Below are 17,272 nucleotides of genomic sequence, written 5' to 3' on the forward strand. Positions count from 1 at the left end.
AAATGGGGATAGTGTAAGGAGCCCCTGGGATAACTTCAGCCATACTAGCATTCTCATTCTGGTGCCAGAATGAAGAGAGAGAGCAAGAAATTGAAAACCTATTTTAAAATACAATGACAGAAAACTTCCCTAACCTGGTAAAGAAAATAGACATACAAGCCCAGGAAGCACAGAGAGTCCCAAACAAGATGAACCTGAAGAGGCCTGCAGCGTGCTACATCATAATTAAAATACCAAAGGTTAAAGACAAAGAGAGACTCTTAAAAGCAGCAAGAAAAAAGCAGTTAGTTACCTACAAGGAAGCTCCCATGAGACTCTTAGCTGATTTTTCAACAGAAACTTTTTAATCCATAAGGGATCAGCATGAAATATTCAAAGGGATGAAAAGCAAGAACCCACAACCAAGATTACCCAGCAAAGCTATCATGTAGAATTGAAGGACAGATAAATACCTTCCCAGACAAGGGAAAGCTACAGAAATTCATCACTACCAAACCAGTATTACACTTAATGTTAAAGGTGTTCTGGCTGGTGTGGCTCAGTGGATTGAGTGCCGGCCTGTGATCCAAAGGGTCACTGGTTTGATTCCCAGTCTAGGGTACCTGCCTGGGTTGTGAGCTAGGTCCTTGGTTGGGGGCATGTGAGAGGCAACCACACATTGATGTGTTTCTCTCCCTTTTTCTCCCTCCCTTGCCTTCTATAAAAATGAATAAATCTTTTGTGGGGGGAGGAAAGAAAAAAACGTTTAAAAATATGAACAATAAAATCGCAATAAATACATATCTATTAACAACCAAATCTAAACAAAATAAATGAACAAGCAGAACAGAAACAGACTCATAGATACAGAGAACATTTTGATAGGTACCAGATGGCAGGGGAGCTGGGGGGATTAGGGGAAAATGTGAAGGTATAAGAAGTACAAGCTGGTAATTACAGAATGGTCATGGAGATGTAAAGTACAGCATAGAGAATATAGTCAATAATATCCTGATAACTACATATGGTGTCAGATGGGTACAAGTTGTATCAGGATAAGCAGTATGTTATATAGTGTCTAGTCACTGGGCTGCACATGTGAAAGTAATATAATGTTGTATGTCAACTGTAATTGAAAAATTAAAAAATGACTTAAAAAGCAGAACAGAAAGACAGAAATAAGAAAGATAAGAAAATAAAGGATCAATGTGGAAAGTCTCAAAAGAGAAAATTGAAGGGAGAAAATTATCAAAAAAATAATACCAAAAAACCCCAAAACTAAAAGCCTCTAAATTGAAAGGAGCCAAGAGTCCAACACAGGGAATTTTTAAAACCTCCACACTGTATCATTGTGACAGTTCAGAAAAACAGGGTAAAGAAATGATTTTAGAAGGTCCCAGAGAAAAGTCAGGTCATATACAATGGTTTAAGTAAGAAAATGTCTTTGAATTTCACGATAGTGACATTTGAAACTGGAACACATTCCTGATGGGAAATAACTTTTCACCCTAGAATCCTATAGCCAGCCAAACTATCAATTTTGTTAGAGGGTAAAATGTAAGGATATTTTCAGCTGAAAAGGTATCAGATTTATTTCTAGCATACCCTTTCTTGAGAAGCTACAAAAAGATATACTGCATCAAAGTGAGGGAGTAAACCCAAAAGGAGGAAGGCAGAATCCCATAAGAAACATAAAGAAAGTTCCCAGATTGGAATGATGGATGGAAGCTTCCAGAAAGAACGTTTCCAAAAATGCAGAACTGCTAGAAATTATTCTGTTGAGAGTTTTGCATTTCTGGTAGAGAGTTTCAGAAAAAAATTAGTGATAGGTTCTTTGAAAATACCACAAAAAAAAAAAAAAAAAGTGTATAGTTGACCTTTGTACAACATGAGGGTTAGTGGCACGAACCCCACCCTCTGCCTGCAGTTGAAAACCGACATACACCACATTTTGCCATGTATATTGTGTACCCACATTTTTTGTGCTCATTATGCACAGAATTATTTTACCCATGTACAACATGTATCCTTATTTTTCCCTCAAAAATTTGGGCAAAGAGTATGCATTATACACAGCAAAATACAGTAGCCCTGGCAGGTGTGGCTCAGTGGAAGGAGCACTAACCTGTAAACCGAAAGGTTACTAGTTTGGTTCCTTGTATCAGCACATGCCTGGCTTAAGGGCCAGGTCCATGGTTGGGGGTATGGGAGAGGCAATCGATTGATGTGTCTCTCACACATCGATGTTTCTCTCCCTCCCTTCCTCCATTTAAAAATAAAATATGTTTAAATATAAAGAAAACCTACATATAATTTTTTAAAAGATTTATTTTAGAGAGGGGAAGGGAGGGAGAGAAACATCAATGTGTGGTTGCCTCTTGAGTGCCCCCTACTGGGGACCTGGCCCACAACCCAGGCATGTGCCCTAGACTGCGAATCAAACCAGGAACCCTTTGGTTCACAGGCCTACACTCAATCCACTTAGCCACACCAGCCAGGGCAACCTACATATAATTTTTGACTTCCCAAAACTTAACTACTAATGGCCTACTTTTGACTGCAAGCCTTACCAATAAATAGTATACAGTCAACTAACACATACTTTGTATGTTATATGTATCATATACTGTCTTCTTTCAATAAAGGAAAGTAAAAAAAGAAAATGTTATTAAGATAACAAAAAAGAAAAAATACATTTGTAGTATTTATTTTTAAAGATCTGCATATAAGTAGACCCATGTAGTTCAAACCTGTGTTGTTCAAAGGTCAACTGTATTAATTAGCAAGATGTTAACAGTGTTTACTTCTGGTTGGTAACTTTTTTATTTTATTTGCTTTTGCTTCTTAATTTTCTAATATTACTGCAATGAAAATATATTACTTACATAACTTTAAAAATAGTAGTCCCCAGAAGTTCCAAGCAAAACTCTTAAAGATGTAAGTAAAAAATTGCTAATGGATTACGTTTTCACAGACTGGCTTCTTTTCCAGAGATCAAATCACTCTTTGTGCATCCTTTCCTGGCTGAGCGCATCATCTCCATGCTGAACTACTTTCTACAGCATCTGGTTGGCCCCAAGATGGGGGCCTTAAAAGTCAAGGACTTCAGTGAATTTGACTTCAAACCCCAGCAGCTCGTGTCAGATATCTGCACTATCTACTTAAATCTTGGGTACCTAAGATTTAAATTGGGCAAGCCCGACGGGATGTTAATGTTTTAATTTGGGTATTTGATCATGGAGTGACTGGTTGGTAATTGTGTAGAAACAGAAAAGAAATCGTTCCTTTTTAGTTGGTCGATGAAAGAATCTCCGAAGTTTTAAATAATGAGATTTTATATAATCTGTGGTGCATCATTTAGAATTTCCAACATTCTCCCTTCATCTGTAGAAAGATAAACTTTGCTGGCTGTACTGTTGTTTGGAAAAGGAGTATTCTTTAAAGGCCACAGAATACTTGATAGACTTCCTTCCTAAAAACTAGAAGGCTTTCTATAGGAAAAGAACATTCATGGCATTTAAGTGAAGGGGACCCTTGTTCCTCAACCCGTTTATCTCCTCTGATACTCCATTTCTTCCCAATGCTGACCTTCCAGGGATGAGGAGAATTTCTGTGCCACTGTGCCCAAGGATGGACGTTCCTATTCCCCAACTCTCTTTGCACAGACAGTCCGAGTCCTGAAGAAAATAAATAAACCTGGGAATATGATTGTGGCTTTCAGCAACTTAGCAGAGAGAATCAAGGTAAGGAGGATAATTTGTTTATTAACATGTTTTATAAAAATCACATTGTTGCCGTGGCCGGTGTGGCTCAGTGGATTGGGCACCAGCCTGCAAACTGAAAGGTCGCTGGTCGATTCCTGGTCAGGGCACATGCCTAGGTTGCCATCCAGGTCCCCAGTTGGGGGGCATGCGAGGGGCAGCCAACTGATGTTTCTTTTCTCTCTTTCTCCTTTCCCCTCTCTCCAAAAATAAACTTTTTTTAAAAATCACATTGTTGACTCAGCTCTTCTGTTTTTTATGCTGTTTCTGAGGGTTAAAATCATTGTCTTGAGAAAATGTAAACATGATTCTTTCTGGTTAGTCAATAACTAGAACTACTGTATTCTTAAAACTACATTTTGCAATGTGAGGGTAAAAACAGGAAATTAATTTAAGAAGCTTTTGCTAGAATTTACAGATTTTTGCAGGCTGTTTTTATGAAAACTTTTGTGCAGTGTTACAGATTTGAAAATCTATATTACTAATGCAAAAGAACTTTTTATAATAGAATTCAAGGTGAGTAGTTTTTAGTCATTGATTTTTATTGACTTTCTCTGTTCTCTGTATTTGTGGTTGGTAGTTGGTTTACGTGGGAATAGCCATACAATTTTTTTTAAGATTTTTATTTATCTTTAGAGAGGGGAAGGGAGGGAGAAGAGCGGGAGAAACTGATCAGTTGCCTCTCACACACCCCCAACCAGGGACCTGGCCTGAAACACGGGTACATGGCCTGACGGGGAATCGAACTGGTGATCTTTTGGTTTGTGGGTCGACACCCAAGCCACACCAGTCAGGGTGGAATAGCCATACATTTTAAAGATTAAAATACTATATTGTATTTAGCTAATCCCTTTTGCTAGAGAATGACAGAGCTCTGTTAGCAGTTACGAAAAAGGAAGTATCATGGTATAGCATCAGATGGACGACTTCTCTTCTTGATATGTCTTCCCTTCATTGAGTTACTTACTCTTGAGTTGGGCATCATCTTTGCCTACAGTTTAGCCAGATAAGGCCCTGAGGAAGTAGAGTTATGAAAGAACCACATGTCGAAGGCACTTTTAAATTCTTATACCTTTTTGTACCTAAAACCGGAAACCTTTTCATACATACACTGCATGAGTGACTTTGTAATTATGCAAATGATGACCCTCCACCTCATCCCCTTTTGAATTATGACATTTACAACAGGACTGTTGCCAGAAAGATTATGTGATGTGTTTCTTTTCAACCCATTTTTAGTCATGACTACTAGCAGCTGAGCCAAATTGAAGTTTCAGAATTGGGGCTGAATGTTCTTATAATATCCATCTTGGCTTGTTTAGAAAATAAAGTTGAGAATTGTCATTGTCACTGTAAAGGGTTATTACCTGTATATATGCCTTTTACGGTTACATACCCTTTAAGGTTTAGTCATTGAGCATTTTGAATATAGCTGCTCTTAAATTCACATCAACTACTAGGTGTTTATGCTCAGTCTCTAGCAGACCTCCAACAACAAGAAGAGGAGACTTATGCAGATGCCTGTGATGAGTTCCTGGACCCCATCATGAGCACACTGATGTCTGACCCTGTGGTGCTGCCGTCTTCCCGAGTCACTGTGGACAGATCCACCATTGCCAGACATTTGCTCAGGTAGCCAGCCCAAAAAAAGCAGTCTCAAGAGTACAGATATATGATTGTTTGCTATCATCTTTTTCTCCCATATTCCTAATTACAATGTAGTACATCCAGTAGGTGCCCATATTGTTGATGTATTAATGTTTGGGGAGGAATTGGTAAAGATATATTACTTGATTGTTAAGTATTTAAACATCCAGAACAAGACACCCTGTTGCTAAATGCTGGTTCTAACCTTATCTGTTTCTTCCTTAAGGAAATAATATCTATTAACGTATGTTATAAAATATATTAACTTGAAGTATAAGTGGACTTGAAATTGTTTTAATTTTATAATAATATAAAAAATGGGTTTTTTTTTTAAAGATTATTTATTTTTAGACAGAGGGGAAGAGAGGGAGAAAGCAAGGGAGAGAAACATCAATGTGTGGTTGCCTCTTGTGTGTCCTTGACTGGGGACCTGGTCGGCAACCCAAGCATATGCCCTGACTGGGAATTGAACCCGCCACCCTTTGGTTCTCAGACCGGTGCTCAGTCCACTGAGCTGCACCAGCCAGGGCAGGGTTGCTTTTTTTTTTTTTCGTATTTTAAACTGTATGCGTCATATGGGTTAACACATGTTCTGCTGCTGCTGTTGAACTCAACCATAGTGTCCAGGAGTTTTCTCTGTTTTTTGTGCAACATTATGTAGAAATGGTTACTGAGAGACTCTGCCTATTTAAAATTAAGTTATGTAAGTTGAACCAAATTTAAGGAAATACAGTTTTTTTAAATATCAGTAAAAAAAGGACTTTCTACTTTATGGTACTTTGGTACTAAGCATTCACTATATGGATGATGCATGACTTTTCTAAAGTGTGAATGAAAATTTATATTTTATTGTGGCCTCAGAATAAAAAAGAGAAGCTATATCAGCCCTTAAAGGATGCTATAGACTTTCTTACCTGTCCAGAAACCATAATCTGCATCTACTTGTATAGCAATTAGCTAACTAAATCAAATGTCAGTTCACAAGGCTTTTTCCCTTAACATCTTATCCTACAGGGTCTGGCAGAAATAATGCCTGCTTGAGAGTGGTTGGTAGGATAATAATATGGGTATAATAATTTATAGTTTTAATTTGAACATTTCACTAAAATGTCATATAGGGTGCTTGAGTGTGATATTGTTATGTCACAGAATTACATGCTTATGATTTTGCAATAAAAGATTTTGTCATTAAAAAAAAGGGCAAAAATACCTGGTATTTTTGAGAGCCTATCACTAAAACTACAGACAGCTCTTCATGCTGACATGAGAGTACAGGACCTCTGACTTAGGAAAATACAGTCAAATATCATCTGAACAACAATGTCAAAATGAAATTTGTTAAAAAGCAGATAGACAAAGTAGCTAAATAATCTGTAAAAAAAAACTTCCAGAAACATTCTTTTTCATCATATCCTTTCTAACCTCAATTCAGTATTAAATTTAGACTTATAATGCACCCTAGCTTCAGTCTCACACTGAGATCCCAGGTGTGCTAGTTTTGGCTTAGGATGTTAGAATTAATGGAAATAACTCCATTTTCCTTTCTCTCTTTGTCCCAGTGACCAAACAGATCCCTTTAACCGTAGTCCCCTGACCATGGACCAGATCCGGCCAAACACAGAACTAAAAGAAAAAATCCAACGGTGGCTTGCAGAGAGGAAACAACAACAAAAGGAGCAACTGGAATAAATACTGTGACCTAAACAAACCAAAAACCAACCCCAGAGTGTAGATAAACAATTGTTTGTGATTTCTCTTTGGTTCTGTTGCTTTTTTTTTTCTTTGTTTACTAAATTAGAGAACTGTTCTTGCTCAAATTATGAGAATTAAGATTCCTAAGACCTTTATTTACAATGTTCTCCTGGCTTGCAGGAAATTATAATTATAGCATCACCAAGTTCAGAAGTCATCGCAAATTTTTACCCTTTGTTCTCTCTTCCTATTCTTTCTTCTTCCGCTTTTTACCTTAAATTATATTAATTTCAACTACTAAAACTTCATGCCACCTTACTAGTTCTCTTCCAAGAACTGCTCAAACATCTTTGGTGAACACTGCTTTAAGTATATATCATGTATTTCAGTGACAGCTGATATCATCAGAAAGTCCTGTGTTATCAAGGTATTTACTAGACTTCATGACCCAGACTTCACCTCTTTTCCTTGTTAACAGCTCTGCAGTATTACAGGATAACCTTTCACATAAAAGCAGGTATCTTGATGTCTGAGTAGACTTTTGAATAAGATGATAGCTGAGATGAAAAAAGAAAGGAATCTGATGCAATTCTGTTGATAGCTCTTAGTTTTGTGTTATCTCATAACTAGGAGATACAGTGGAGAACAAGCACTCTCCCATGGGGTTGTCATTACTACAGAAAACTTAGACCTACAATTTTTAGGAGGATTGACAAGGCAAACCTTGCAGTTTTGACACTATTCAAAAAGTTCTGAGGTGAAAGAATAAAGGAAGCTATTGAGATGAAACCACTTTAGCTTATGAAAATCAGTTGCTACAAGAACTAGGCTTGAGTAGAGAAGTTGGACAACAAATACTGTAACAGGAAAAATGTAATTTTAAGACAATAATATCAACAGTATATCTAAGTATATATACACCATGTGCTTTTTTAGATTGATCTAGTGTAAACTGAGTACCACTTTAAATCATCTCTTCCATGGTAAGATGTATGCAGTGTGTTGCCACTAACACTTATTGTAGACAAAATTCTGAGACTATGAAATATATATGGTACATGTTTTGACTTATGAATTCCAAGAACTGCCTCTAACTCAGCCTTATGTCAGCAATTAACAAGGAAGGAACTTGAGCACAACCTTGTCCACAAACCATTTTAAATATCAACTTAGCCCTGTGTAGGTGGATAGGCCGCACTTTTACAAGTTGAGCTTGAGTTCTCTACTCAGATGTGCAGCTTAACATGTTAAGTGTAAGGCACAATCCTCTATGGACTGTCTATATCACTGTCCCTCTAAGCACAAAGATACCGTAAGTGACAAGAAAAATAGTATGATCTGGAAATGGGCCATTGCTTCATTTAGAAGGCATTATTGTTAACCATGGTGTCTTTCAAAGAAGATGCCAGTTTTATAATATTCCAAATTTTTATCAACAGCCCTTGATATGTTTTTGATGGTATTGGCTAGAAAACTGCCACTCAGAGGGCATCCCACACTAGATGATATAAAGATGTTGCCTGTTGCTGTGCTTATAAATGAAAAGGGAAGTCTAAGACTTCCAAATGCCAGAATGTAAGATACTCAGTGTGCTTCTTGGGCCCTGAAGGCATCGTTGACAGGATTTGTTTATTTCTTTAAAATAAGCTCCATGTCATATTTTTTGGTCCTTCTTTACTAAGAATGAACTGTATATAAAATCAGCTTCTAACTACTTACATTTATCTTCCAAACCCAATATGATAGGATGTTTTCATTTTTAAAAGAATTGAGAAAAAGACCAGAGTTTTAGGGGAGAAAATTGGAAGAAAAATAGGCACAAAACCTCAGAAGACAGCCATTCCCAGGAACTTTCTAGTCAACAACCTCTGTTTGTATCTGTGTCAGTATTCTGCTGTATTTGTTCTTCAGACTGTCTTTTCTGCCAAGCTTTTTTTTTTTTTTTAAGCCCTTGTCCTGAAATTTTTAAGTAGCTATGGCACCATTAATGCTGCTGAATGTCTTTAAACTCATGTATAACTTAAGGCCACTATTGGGAAGTAAACCAAGTAATTTAAGAACATCCCAAAAATTAAGCTAAAAATTATCATTTTGGTACAACACAGTGCCTATATGCACTGGAAGCTTAAAGAAGTGTTTTGTTATCTGGAACTCAGAAACAGCTCTAAATCTTTTAGAGCAGACTTTCTGACATTCCTAATTTTCCGTGTTGGCTTTGCTGGAGTGTGATAGGAAAATGAAGACTCTTTAATCAGCATGAGTATTGCTTACTAAGAGTGTAATACTAAACTTGGGGACTTAAGTAGGTTTTATCAAGCAATCTGGGTGGGTTGGTTTTTTTTTTTATGGATATGTAAAACCTGAAAGAAACTTGAAAGGTTTTTAATAGTGTAGGTAAAGGTGCCAGTTGCTATTTGATATCACAATCTACAGAAGCTTCATTACTTTATTTGATGCTGGTTGCTAAGCAGCCGTTACACAGAGAGTAAGTTTACTGAGGTGCCTTTACCAACCAGAAACTGATGCTGCAGTGTTGATGACATGAGGAAATAATGTACATGCTCTAACTGCTAAACAGGAAAAGAAACCAAAAACAAAGAAAATGAACAAAACAACAGAAAGACTGACTGAAATAAAACAATCAACATAACTGTATTTTGAAACATTCCAGGAAGGTTATTTCTTGTCAAACTTGCCTGGGGGTGTTTGTTCAAAGCTTGTATTTAATAAATGAACACCTAACTTACCATCTTTGTTATCCCTTCCTTTATCACAGTGTTAACAGCTAGTGGCAATTTCAGAAATCCCTCTGGAAACTTAAAGGACTCTGACCTTCATTTTTGTTAGCGAGTATCAAATTGTGACCTGGCTAACCTAACCTGCCTTACCAGATAACCTTTGGATGCTGTAGTCATCTTTGGAAGATGAGTCTCCTAATCATTTCACTTTTGGCTTCACTTTTCCTTATCTGGCCTAAACCCCAAGTCTTTCATTTTAATCATTTGCTATCATAATCCCCTTGCCCTTTGTTCCTGCACCTCTACCACGCAAGACCTCAGCCTAGATTAACCCAGCCATTCCCCTGTGCTCCAGTATCCAAACTACAGACCACTGTTTGAGTCTTCAGGACTCAACCACAAACTTGTGTTTTCTAACATTGCCCAAGAACCCTTCTGTATCATTTTTTAAATTTTTTAAAAATTTATTAATTTTAGAGTGAAAGGGAGAGAAAAACCTCAATTTGTTGTTCCACTTACTTATCCATTCATTGGTTGATTCTTGTATGTGCCCTAATGGGATTGAACCCACAACCTTGCATATTGGGAGGATGCCCTAACCAGGGCCTACCCTTCTGTGTCTTTAACTTCAACAGCTATTCCAAACTTCAGCCCCTTCCCTCAAGTTCTTTTCCACCCTCCCATTTACCCTTCACACTCAGATGATCTTGCCTCTATTTCACTAGAAAGATACAGACTTCGAATTTCCACTTTCAAATTTTTCCCTCGTTATCTCATCTGTGGAAAAGGCCCCACCATTCCAAGGCTAATTCCTCCAACCTTCTTTTGTGTCTGATCGGGGATCCTTTCAATGCCCCTTTTGTATCTTCAATCTGTCCATGTCCCTGTTTGGTTTTCTGACTTGCTTTCCTTTATAGTCATATTTCTTCATTCACTCTGGCTTCTATCTTTTTTTTTTTTTTTTTTAATTAGCTAATGTTTCCATATTGCCAAATTAACTACCATCCTTACTTTCTCTTTAACATAAAGGAGCTGAATCACTCCACTGAAATTCTGCCCTTGGCTCCTAGTTTTTCCACCTCTAACCATTCCATCAACGCCAAAGTTTTACTTAAGCTCAGGCTTCCCCAGGATACATTACTTATCATTGTGTCTCTCATCAAATGCCACTTCCCTACTACACAATTTCTTCCAGTCATGTTTAACTGAAAAGTTTACACTCTGTAATATATAACTGTTCTGGTACACACCAATTCAAGGATCTCCTTTAGGAAGTCTCCCCAGGTCAGCAACATGCCTGATCCGATACTGCTGTGCTTCTTTGTTTACCTTGCAACTTCAGATCCGTCTCTGCCATTCACTAGCTATACGACCATTTATCAAACCTGGTCCTAAATGAGAACACTACCTAATTTACAGGCTTGCTTTTTCTTCTGTTTTGTTTAAGACTTTATTTATTTTTAGAGAGAGGAGAAGGGGGGGGGGGAAACAATCTGTTGCCTCTCCCCCGCCCCTAATTGGGGACCTGGCCCTCAACCCAGACTTGTATTCTGACAGGGAAGTGGAGGCCTTTCGGTTTGCAGACGTCCAACCCACTGAGCCACACCAGTCAGGGCATGCTTTAAATTCCAAAACGCCTGGCATACTGGGAGCCTCAGTAAATGCGATTTTGTTCCTCATACTCGCCTAGTTTCCTGTGGCTGGTTAGGGAATTAGGAGAATTGGGTCCCCATCCTGATATAGGATGAGGGGAAAACCCGGAGGGCTAAAGAAAGGCAATGGGCTGAGGTGAAAGATAGGTTGAGCGGCGCCTGCTCTGCCCTAACTTTACGTGTTTGTCTTAGGACCCTCTCTGCTTTCGTAAAACGATCGTGTTGGCCTAGTGAAAGTTCAGCGATGCCTCCCCGCCCCACCTTCCCACGTTCTCGAGTGAAAGCACCGCATGCAAACGTGGAGATTGGCAGTCAAGAGGAGACGGGGGAAGCCCAGGACGCATGCGCCTTTCCTCCAATCGCCGGCCCTTCGGGCCTCCATGAGCGGCTGCCCCCAAGAAATGCCTGTTTCCCTGTTGAATCCTATTGTTCTCCAGGTGTACTCTGATCTCGTCTTTCGTACTTAGTTTCCCCTCGTGGCTGAGGAAACTAAATTAACCAGCTACATTCCGGAAAGACATTAGGACACCTAAATATCTTGGACCGGCGCAAAATGAGGAGGCCTGACCTTGGACGCGGGATGGGGTCCTTCGGTGGGTCCTTCCGAGGGGTGACATTCAGCTGGCCGGTAGTGCCACAGAACTTCCATACTGCAACCATGGCTCAATTTGTCCGTAACCTCGCAGAGAAGGCCCCAGTGCTGGTAAATGGTGAGCGCAGTGTCAGCCTCCCGGGCGGGTAAACAGCAAGACGGGGTGCTCACGACGGCCTGAGGAAGACGCGGGCTGTAGGAAGAGGCGGGCTGTGGGAATCCGCGGTGCCTGCGGGAGCTGGGAAGGGGACGGAGTGATGACGGCGGCGGGGCGCGGAGGGGGGAAGTGAGGGGAGGGGACGACGACCTGGAAGCAGGTGTACGGCTCCTCTGTCTGGGCTTCTGCTCTCCTGGCCTGCAGGGTGAGTTCTTAGTGCACCCTAGCAGTGGTGGACTGTGAAGGCCGCAGTTCAAGGGGATGTGTGCTGGAAGCCTGGCGTGGCCGCCATTACGCCCCTTAGGAGGAATCAGTTCTGCTAGGAAAGCAAGATCAGAGTTGTGTGACAGGACGTAAATTCGGTCTCATCGGGTCGCCTGGTTCTTAATAGAGTATTTTTAAGTGCACAGAAGTTTTTAACGTTGAGTGGCTCTTTGAACGTTGAATATGTTTTGTGTCCTGCCAGATTCTGAGGGGATTTTTAGGTGGTATTGGATTTCAGAGACTAATACCTCTTCGCCAGTAAGCATGAAAAGGGATGTGTGGAAACAGTAGTTAGTCCTTATTACAGCTTAGCATTCGTGCGGTTTTATGTTTTAAAAAGCTGAAGCTTCACTGATAGAGCGCTGTATTTCAGAACAACCCCGAATAGTCAGTCATAGCCCTGAGTTGCAGCCTGGTCTGCCGATAATTATTTCAGTTGTCTTCTGGGTAACAAGGTATTCGTTTTATCGCCAAAGTGAGGTAACTTAAACTGACAAGTTTTCTCACATTTCATTGTTGTCCTATCTCCCTAGCTCCTCTGGTGGTTGAGTTTTCCAGTCTTTCCTTACCTTTCATGACCTTAGCAGTTTTAAGGTATCTGTGTAAGTATCTGTATAGGTATCCTAAACAGATGTTCCCCAATCTAGACTTGTCTGGCGTTTTTCTCATGATTAGTCTGGCAATAGGTTTTGAGAAAGAATACCACAAAAGTGAAGTGCTCTAATCACACATCAGGACAAATGTAATATCCATATAACGTCACTGGTGAAATTAACTTTCATCACTTTGTTAAGGTAATGTTCGCTAGGTTTCTAAACTGTAAACTTACTATTTTTCCCTTTCCATACTCTGTTCTTTAGAAGCAAGTAACTAAGTCTAGCTCGTGATGTAGGGGGTGGGGAGAGAGGAGTAGCAGCGGCCATCTTCAGAGATTCCATCTTCTAGAAAGAGGAAGTACCTACATACATCTAAATGGGATTCTTCTCTGAGAAAGATATGTCTTTTCCACATTTATTTTTTCAGTCATTTATTGTGTGGACTCGTACATTTATTCATACTTCATACCTCAAGTAGTATGTTACTAATTTTTTTTCTCAAATTGTTGCAGCCTTGACCATTGAGAACTCCTTCAGTTTGTCACCTTTACCCCGTGAACATGACCCCTTTGCTTGCTGGTACTACAAGATGCTTCAGACTCATCTTATTTTCCCTGCCGTAGACTCAGCCATTTCTCCAAGGAGCCATCGTTCCTTTTATTGGACGGTGGTATTTTGAATCTAAAATCTAGGCACTGAATATATTCCTCACTACTAGACTTCTAGGCCCTCTTAGTGAACAAGGTTATGTGTGTACACACTAAACCTTGTGTATACGTGCATATTTATTTTTTCTGTATCCATTTATATACATGTATTAAACTAAACATGAGCTCATATTAATGTCTCCAACTCTAATCTAGTACCGTGGGATTTATTTTTGCTTCTTCTCTTTCCTACCAGTAACTTACCTCCTAAAGTATAGTGTTTGTGTACAGTGTACTGGTTTTTTAAAAGGATGAAATATCTGTGTATTGGAGTTTAAATTTAAAGAGAGTTGTACAGACTTTGCACTTTTTGGTAGCCCCATCTTCAGGCATTGATAATTCTATTTATAACTATTTCTTGGAGCTTTGTGTCTGCCTAAAGATTTACCCATAACCCTAAGCACAGAGGATGAGGGAAATAGTAATTCTAAGAGTAAACACAGGCAGTTAATAATAAGGAAAGCCTTAGATCTGTCTTTGAACCATAGACACTTTATGGATGTTCATGCATTTGTGCTTTTATTATATTTGTCTTGTAATTTTTTTAAATAAAATGCTTTTCTCTTGCTGCAATCACTACCATACTCTCCACATCTACACTGGTTGTTTAAAATCTTTTTTCCTTGAGGAATTGCAGTTTAGTAATAGATTTCAAGTTTTGGCTGCTCTTAATACATGTAGGTTTTATTTTTATTATTTGTGGTGTTTTGAAGGAGGATCAGCTGTGCTCTTGTTAAAGAAAGATTTAATCCAGGACATATTGATGAAGATACCAAAAATTGATACTAATGTGTAATTCCATCTGGATTTGTGACCAATGTTGTGACAAATTTTAATCTTTTCCGAAGGATGCCATTCTACATAGCTCCTTCCCTCCCCTACTCTGCTTCTTCCTTCCAAATTTTCTATCACACCACCAAGGAAGTGTTATATTGCTGCTGTTTTCTTGTTTTTTTTAATTCCAACTTCTAGTAACTTTACGGTTAACTAGATTTCTCATTCACAAATAAAGTCACAGTACTAGATGCCCACTAGTGAAGTCCTGGCATAATTGTATACGGTTATAGTATCCTGCCTAATTGAACTGCCCTATGACACAGGTGTTCTGCACCTTTAAAAGCCTCTTGCTACTAGGGAGCTGCTTGGCCTTTTAACACAGGCTGCACATTTGATACAAGCAGTGAATGAATGTGATGCATAAATAAATATTTGTGTCCAGCCCACACATATGCTTCTTTTGGTCTCTAATGAGTTCATCCTGTTTTGTTTTCCAGCTGCTGTGACTTACTCTAAACCTCGATTGGCCACATTTTGGCAGTATGCCAAGGTTGAGCTGATTCCTCCAACCCCTGCTGAGATCCCAACAGCTATTCAGAGGTTGAAAAAAATAATCAATAGTGCTCAAACTGGTAGCTTCAAACAGCTCACAGTTAAGGTAACTATGTGCTAAATAAAAACATATACAAAGAAGAAAATGTCTTCCCTTGGGGTTTTTCTGATTGTTTTGATTACTATACGTATTTTCCAGTGACTCTGGAAATGAAGAGAGAGAATCTTTTTGTTGACTGTGGAGTGATTAGGCTATTATATATCTTACTTTTCTATATGTCTTATAACAAAGAAGTGAGCATTTATTGGGCAACTTTTTTTTTCCGCTTCCTATTTTATTTAGTATACTAAAATGGGATGGCTTTGACTGGTGTCAGTGGGTTGGGCGCCCTCCCTCAAACCAAAAGGTAGCACATGCCTGGGTTGTAGGCCAGGTCCCTTTAGGGGCATGGAAGAGGCAACTGATGGATGTTTCTGTCACATGTGGATGTTTCCCGTATTTCTCCCTCCCCCTCTCTAAAAATAAATGAAATATAGGATGGCTTGCTTTTGCTGATTCTGTACCTTTTTTCATCTCTAGACCTGGAACTATGCCCAATTTGGTCAAAAGATCTCTTGGAATATATCACAATTGGGCACTTAACATTCATATGAAGGATAAAAATATCAAAACCCAGCAAGCATATATTCTGAAATGAAAGGTTACTGAATTGTGTGAAGATAAAATCTAAAGACTTGGAGCTTGTGTTTTATGTTTGCTTGCATGATTAAAGTGTAGGATTAAAAAACCCTAAATAACTAAATTATTGCTGACTTAATGCCCTGGCTGGGTAACTTGGAGCATCGTCCCAATACGCTAAGGTTACAGGTTTGATCCCCAGTTAGGGTACATAGAGGAATCAGCCATTGAATGTATAGATAATTAGAACAGCAAATCACTGTCTCTTTGTCTTTGTGGCTCTCTTTCTTTACACCCTCCCTCTCTCTTTCCCCCCTTCCACCCCTTTCCTCTCTCTAAAATCAGTCAATATAATAAATAAATTATTGCTGTCTTAAGAATCTACGTCCTAGAAAATATGGTTATTTTTTTCAGAAAACTTCCAGTATGGTTTAATTTGAAGGGGAAAATTCACTTCCAGGTGCTAGAGGGAAAAGGCTCAATTTTGTTGTGGAAAGGTATTTTTTTCAACTAGAGTCTCAAGATCCATATTTGCAGTTGCATGTAACACTGTTTTCTGGAATCGTATATGTTTCTCTTCAGGGCAGTAAAACATTGATCTGTGAAACTGAATAATTACTGAATACAAAAGGTAAATAATAAATAAAAATGATGGCTAAAGGAGAATACAGAGCCTTTTATCTAAATGTCTGTTCGGAGACTTGCCTTCTCATAGCTATCCTTTCACATGAATGCCCTGTCTAAATGTGTCAGCTATTTCTAGGATGTGGGTTGTTTTGGGGCTCATAAAGTGTCTTATAAACTAAAAACGAAAGTGTTAAGTCAGTTCAGATCTCTAAAGAATGCTTTGAAAGAATTTATAAGCTCTAGAGTACCTTACATAATTGAAAGTTCAGGTGTTCTCAGTTGAAGAAAGTTAACATCAGTAATTCTTCGACTAAAACCACCCTCTAATTTTAATAACATCTTTATATTCTCTGTCACTTAATCTTGAAAAGTAATAGTAAAGCACCTTAAAATTTATGCTGCTTTTTTTCAGGAAGCTCTGCTGAATGGTTTGGTGGCCACTGAGGTGTGGATGTGGTTTTACGTCGGCGAGATCATAGGCAAGCGTGGCATCATTGGCTATAATGTTTGAAGACCAATCTTTAACATCTGTTTCTTTTTGGTTTATTATTTGAATGTTCTTGGACCATGAATAATCAGAATGGTATTTGAATTAAAAAAAAAAAAGTATTTCAAAATCCGTGTTTTTTATATCAAACACTGCATGGGAAGGTCACAATTTCTCTTGATACTAGGTTGATTGTCTTTTGCCTTACTAACATTAATACAGCTCTAAATGCACATCTTTGCTTAGCCTGAAAATGGAAAGCATGTATGTGAATATACCAATCGGGTACATATACTTGCGAGGATAACATTTTAATTTGAAGGTTGGAAATACGATAATTTCCAGAAAAGTCAGGGAAAGGGCCT

The 17,272-nt window shown here is 38.7% G+C and overlaps 2 protein-coding genes across 3 annotated transcripts in view; both read left to right on the forward strand.

The window, feature by feature from the left end:
* UBE4A (ubiquitination factor E4A) overlaps positions 1-9,815 on the forward strand; it is a 49,654-nt gene extending 39,839 nt beyond the window's left edge. The window contains exons 17-20 of the mRNA XM_054592339.1: positions 2,971-3,151; positions 3,575-3,722; positions 5,215-5,372; positions 6,947-9,815. Coding sequence (XP_054448314.1) covers positions 2,971-3,151; positions 3,575-3,722; positions 5,215-5,372; positions 6,947-7,076 — 617 coding nt within the window. The 3' untranslated portion in view covers positions 7,077-9,815. The remainder of the gene's footprint in view (positions 1-2,970; positions 3,152-3,574; positions 3,723-5,214; positions 5,373-6,946) is intronic.
* A 2,065-nt stretch (positions 9,816-11,880) lies between these two features.
* On the forward strand, positions 11,881-17,037 carry ATP5MG (ATP synthase membrane subunit g). Of its 2 annotated transcripts, XM_054592340.1 has the most exons (4): positions 11,881-12,179; positions 13,016-13,084; positions 15,060-15,220; positions 16,833-17,037. In XM_054592340.1, exons 1-4 carry the CDS (start codon positions 12,023-12,025, stop codon positions 16,929-16,931), a joined length of 486 nt encoding a protein of 161 aa, XP_054448315.1. In that variant the 5' UTR covers positions 11,881-12,022; the 3' UTR covers positions 16,932-17,037. The 2 variants fall into 2 exon arrangements, with proteins under 2 accessions (XP_054448315.1, XP_054448317.1); XM_054592342.1 differs by lacking the exon at positions 13,016-13,084 and having other exon boundaries at positions 11,896-12,179.
* Positions 17,038-17,272: the final 235 nt, after the last annotated feature.

The sequence above is a fragment of the Pteronotus mesoamericanus genome, unplaced genomic scaffold, assembly GCF_021234165.1.
Source record: "Pteronotus mesoamericanus isolate MK-2021 breed Mesoamerican mustached bat unplaced genomic scaffold, CSHL_Meso_final scaffold_36, whole genome shotgun sequence".
Classification (NCBI taxonomy): Eukaryota; Metazoa; Chordata; class Mammalia; order Chiroptera; family Mormoopidae; genus Pteronotus; species Pteronotus mesoamericanus.

Bases quoted from the DNA above. Each gene is read 5' to 3' on its own strand.
- ATP5MG (XM_054592340.1), top strand. From the start codon at position 12,023: ATGAGGAGGCCTGACCTTGGACGCGGGATGGGGTCCTTCGGTGGGTCC. The intron at 13,085-15,059 runs GTAAGTATCTGT...TTTGTTTTCCAG, and splicing joins AGCAGTTTTAAGGTATCTGT to CTGCTGTGACTTACTCTAAA. The intron at 15,221-16,832 runs GTAACTATGTGC...GCTTTTTTTCAG, and splicing joins TCAAACAGCTCACAGTTAAG to GAAGCTCTGCTGAATGGTTT.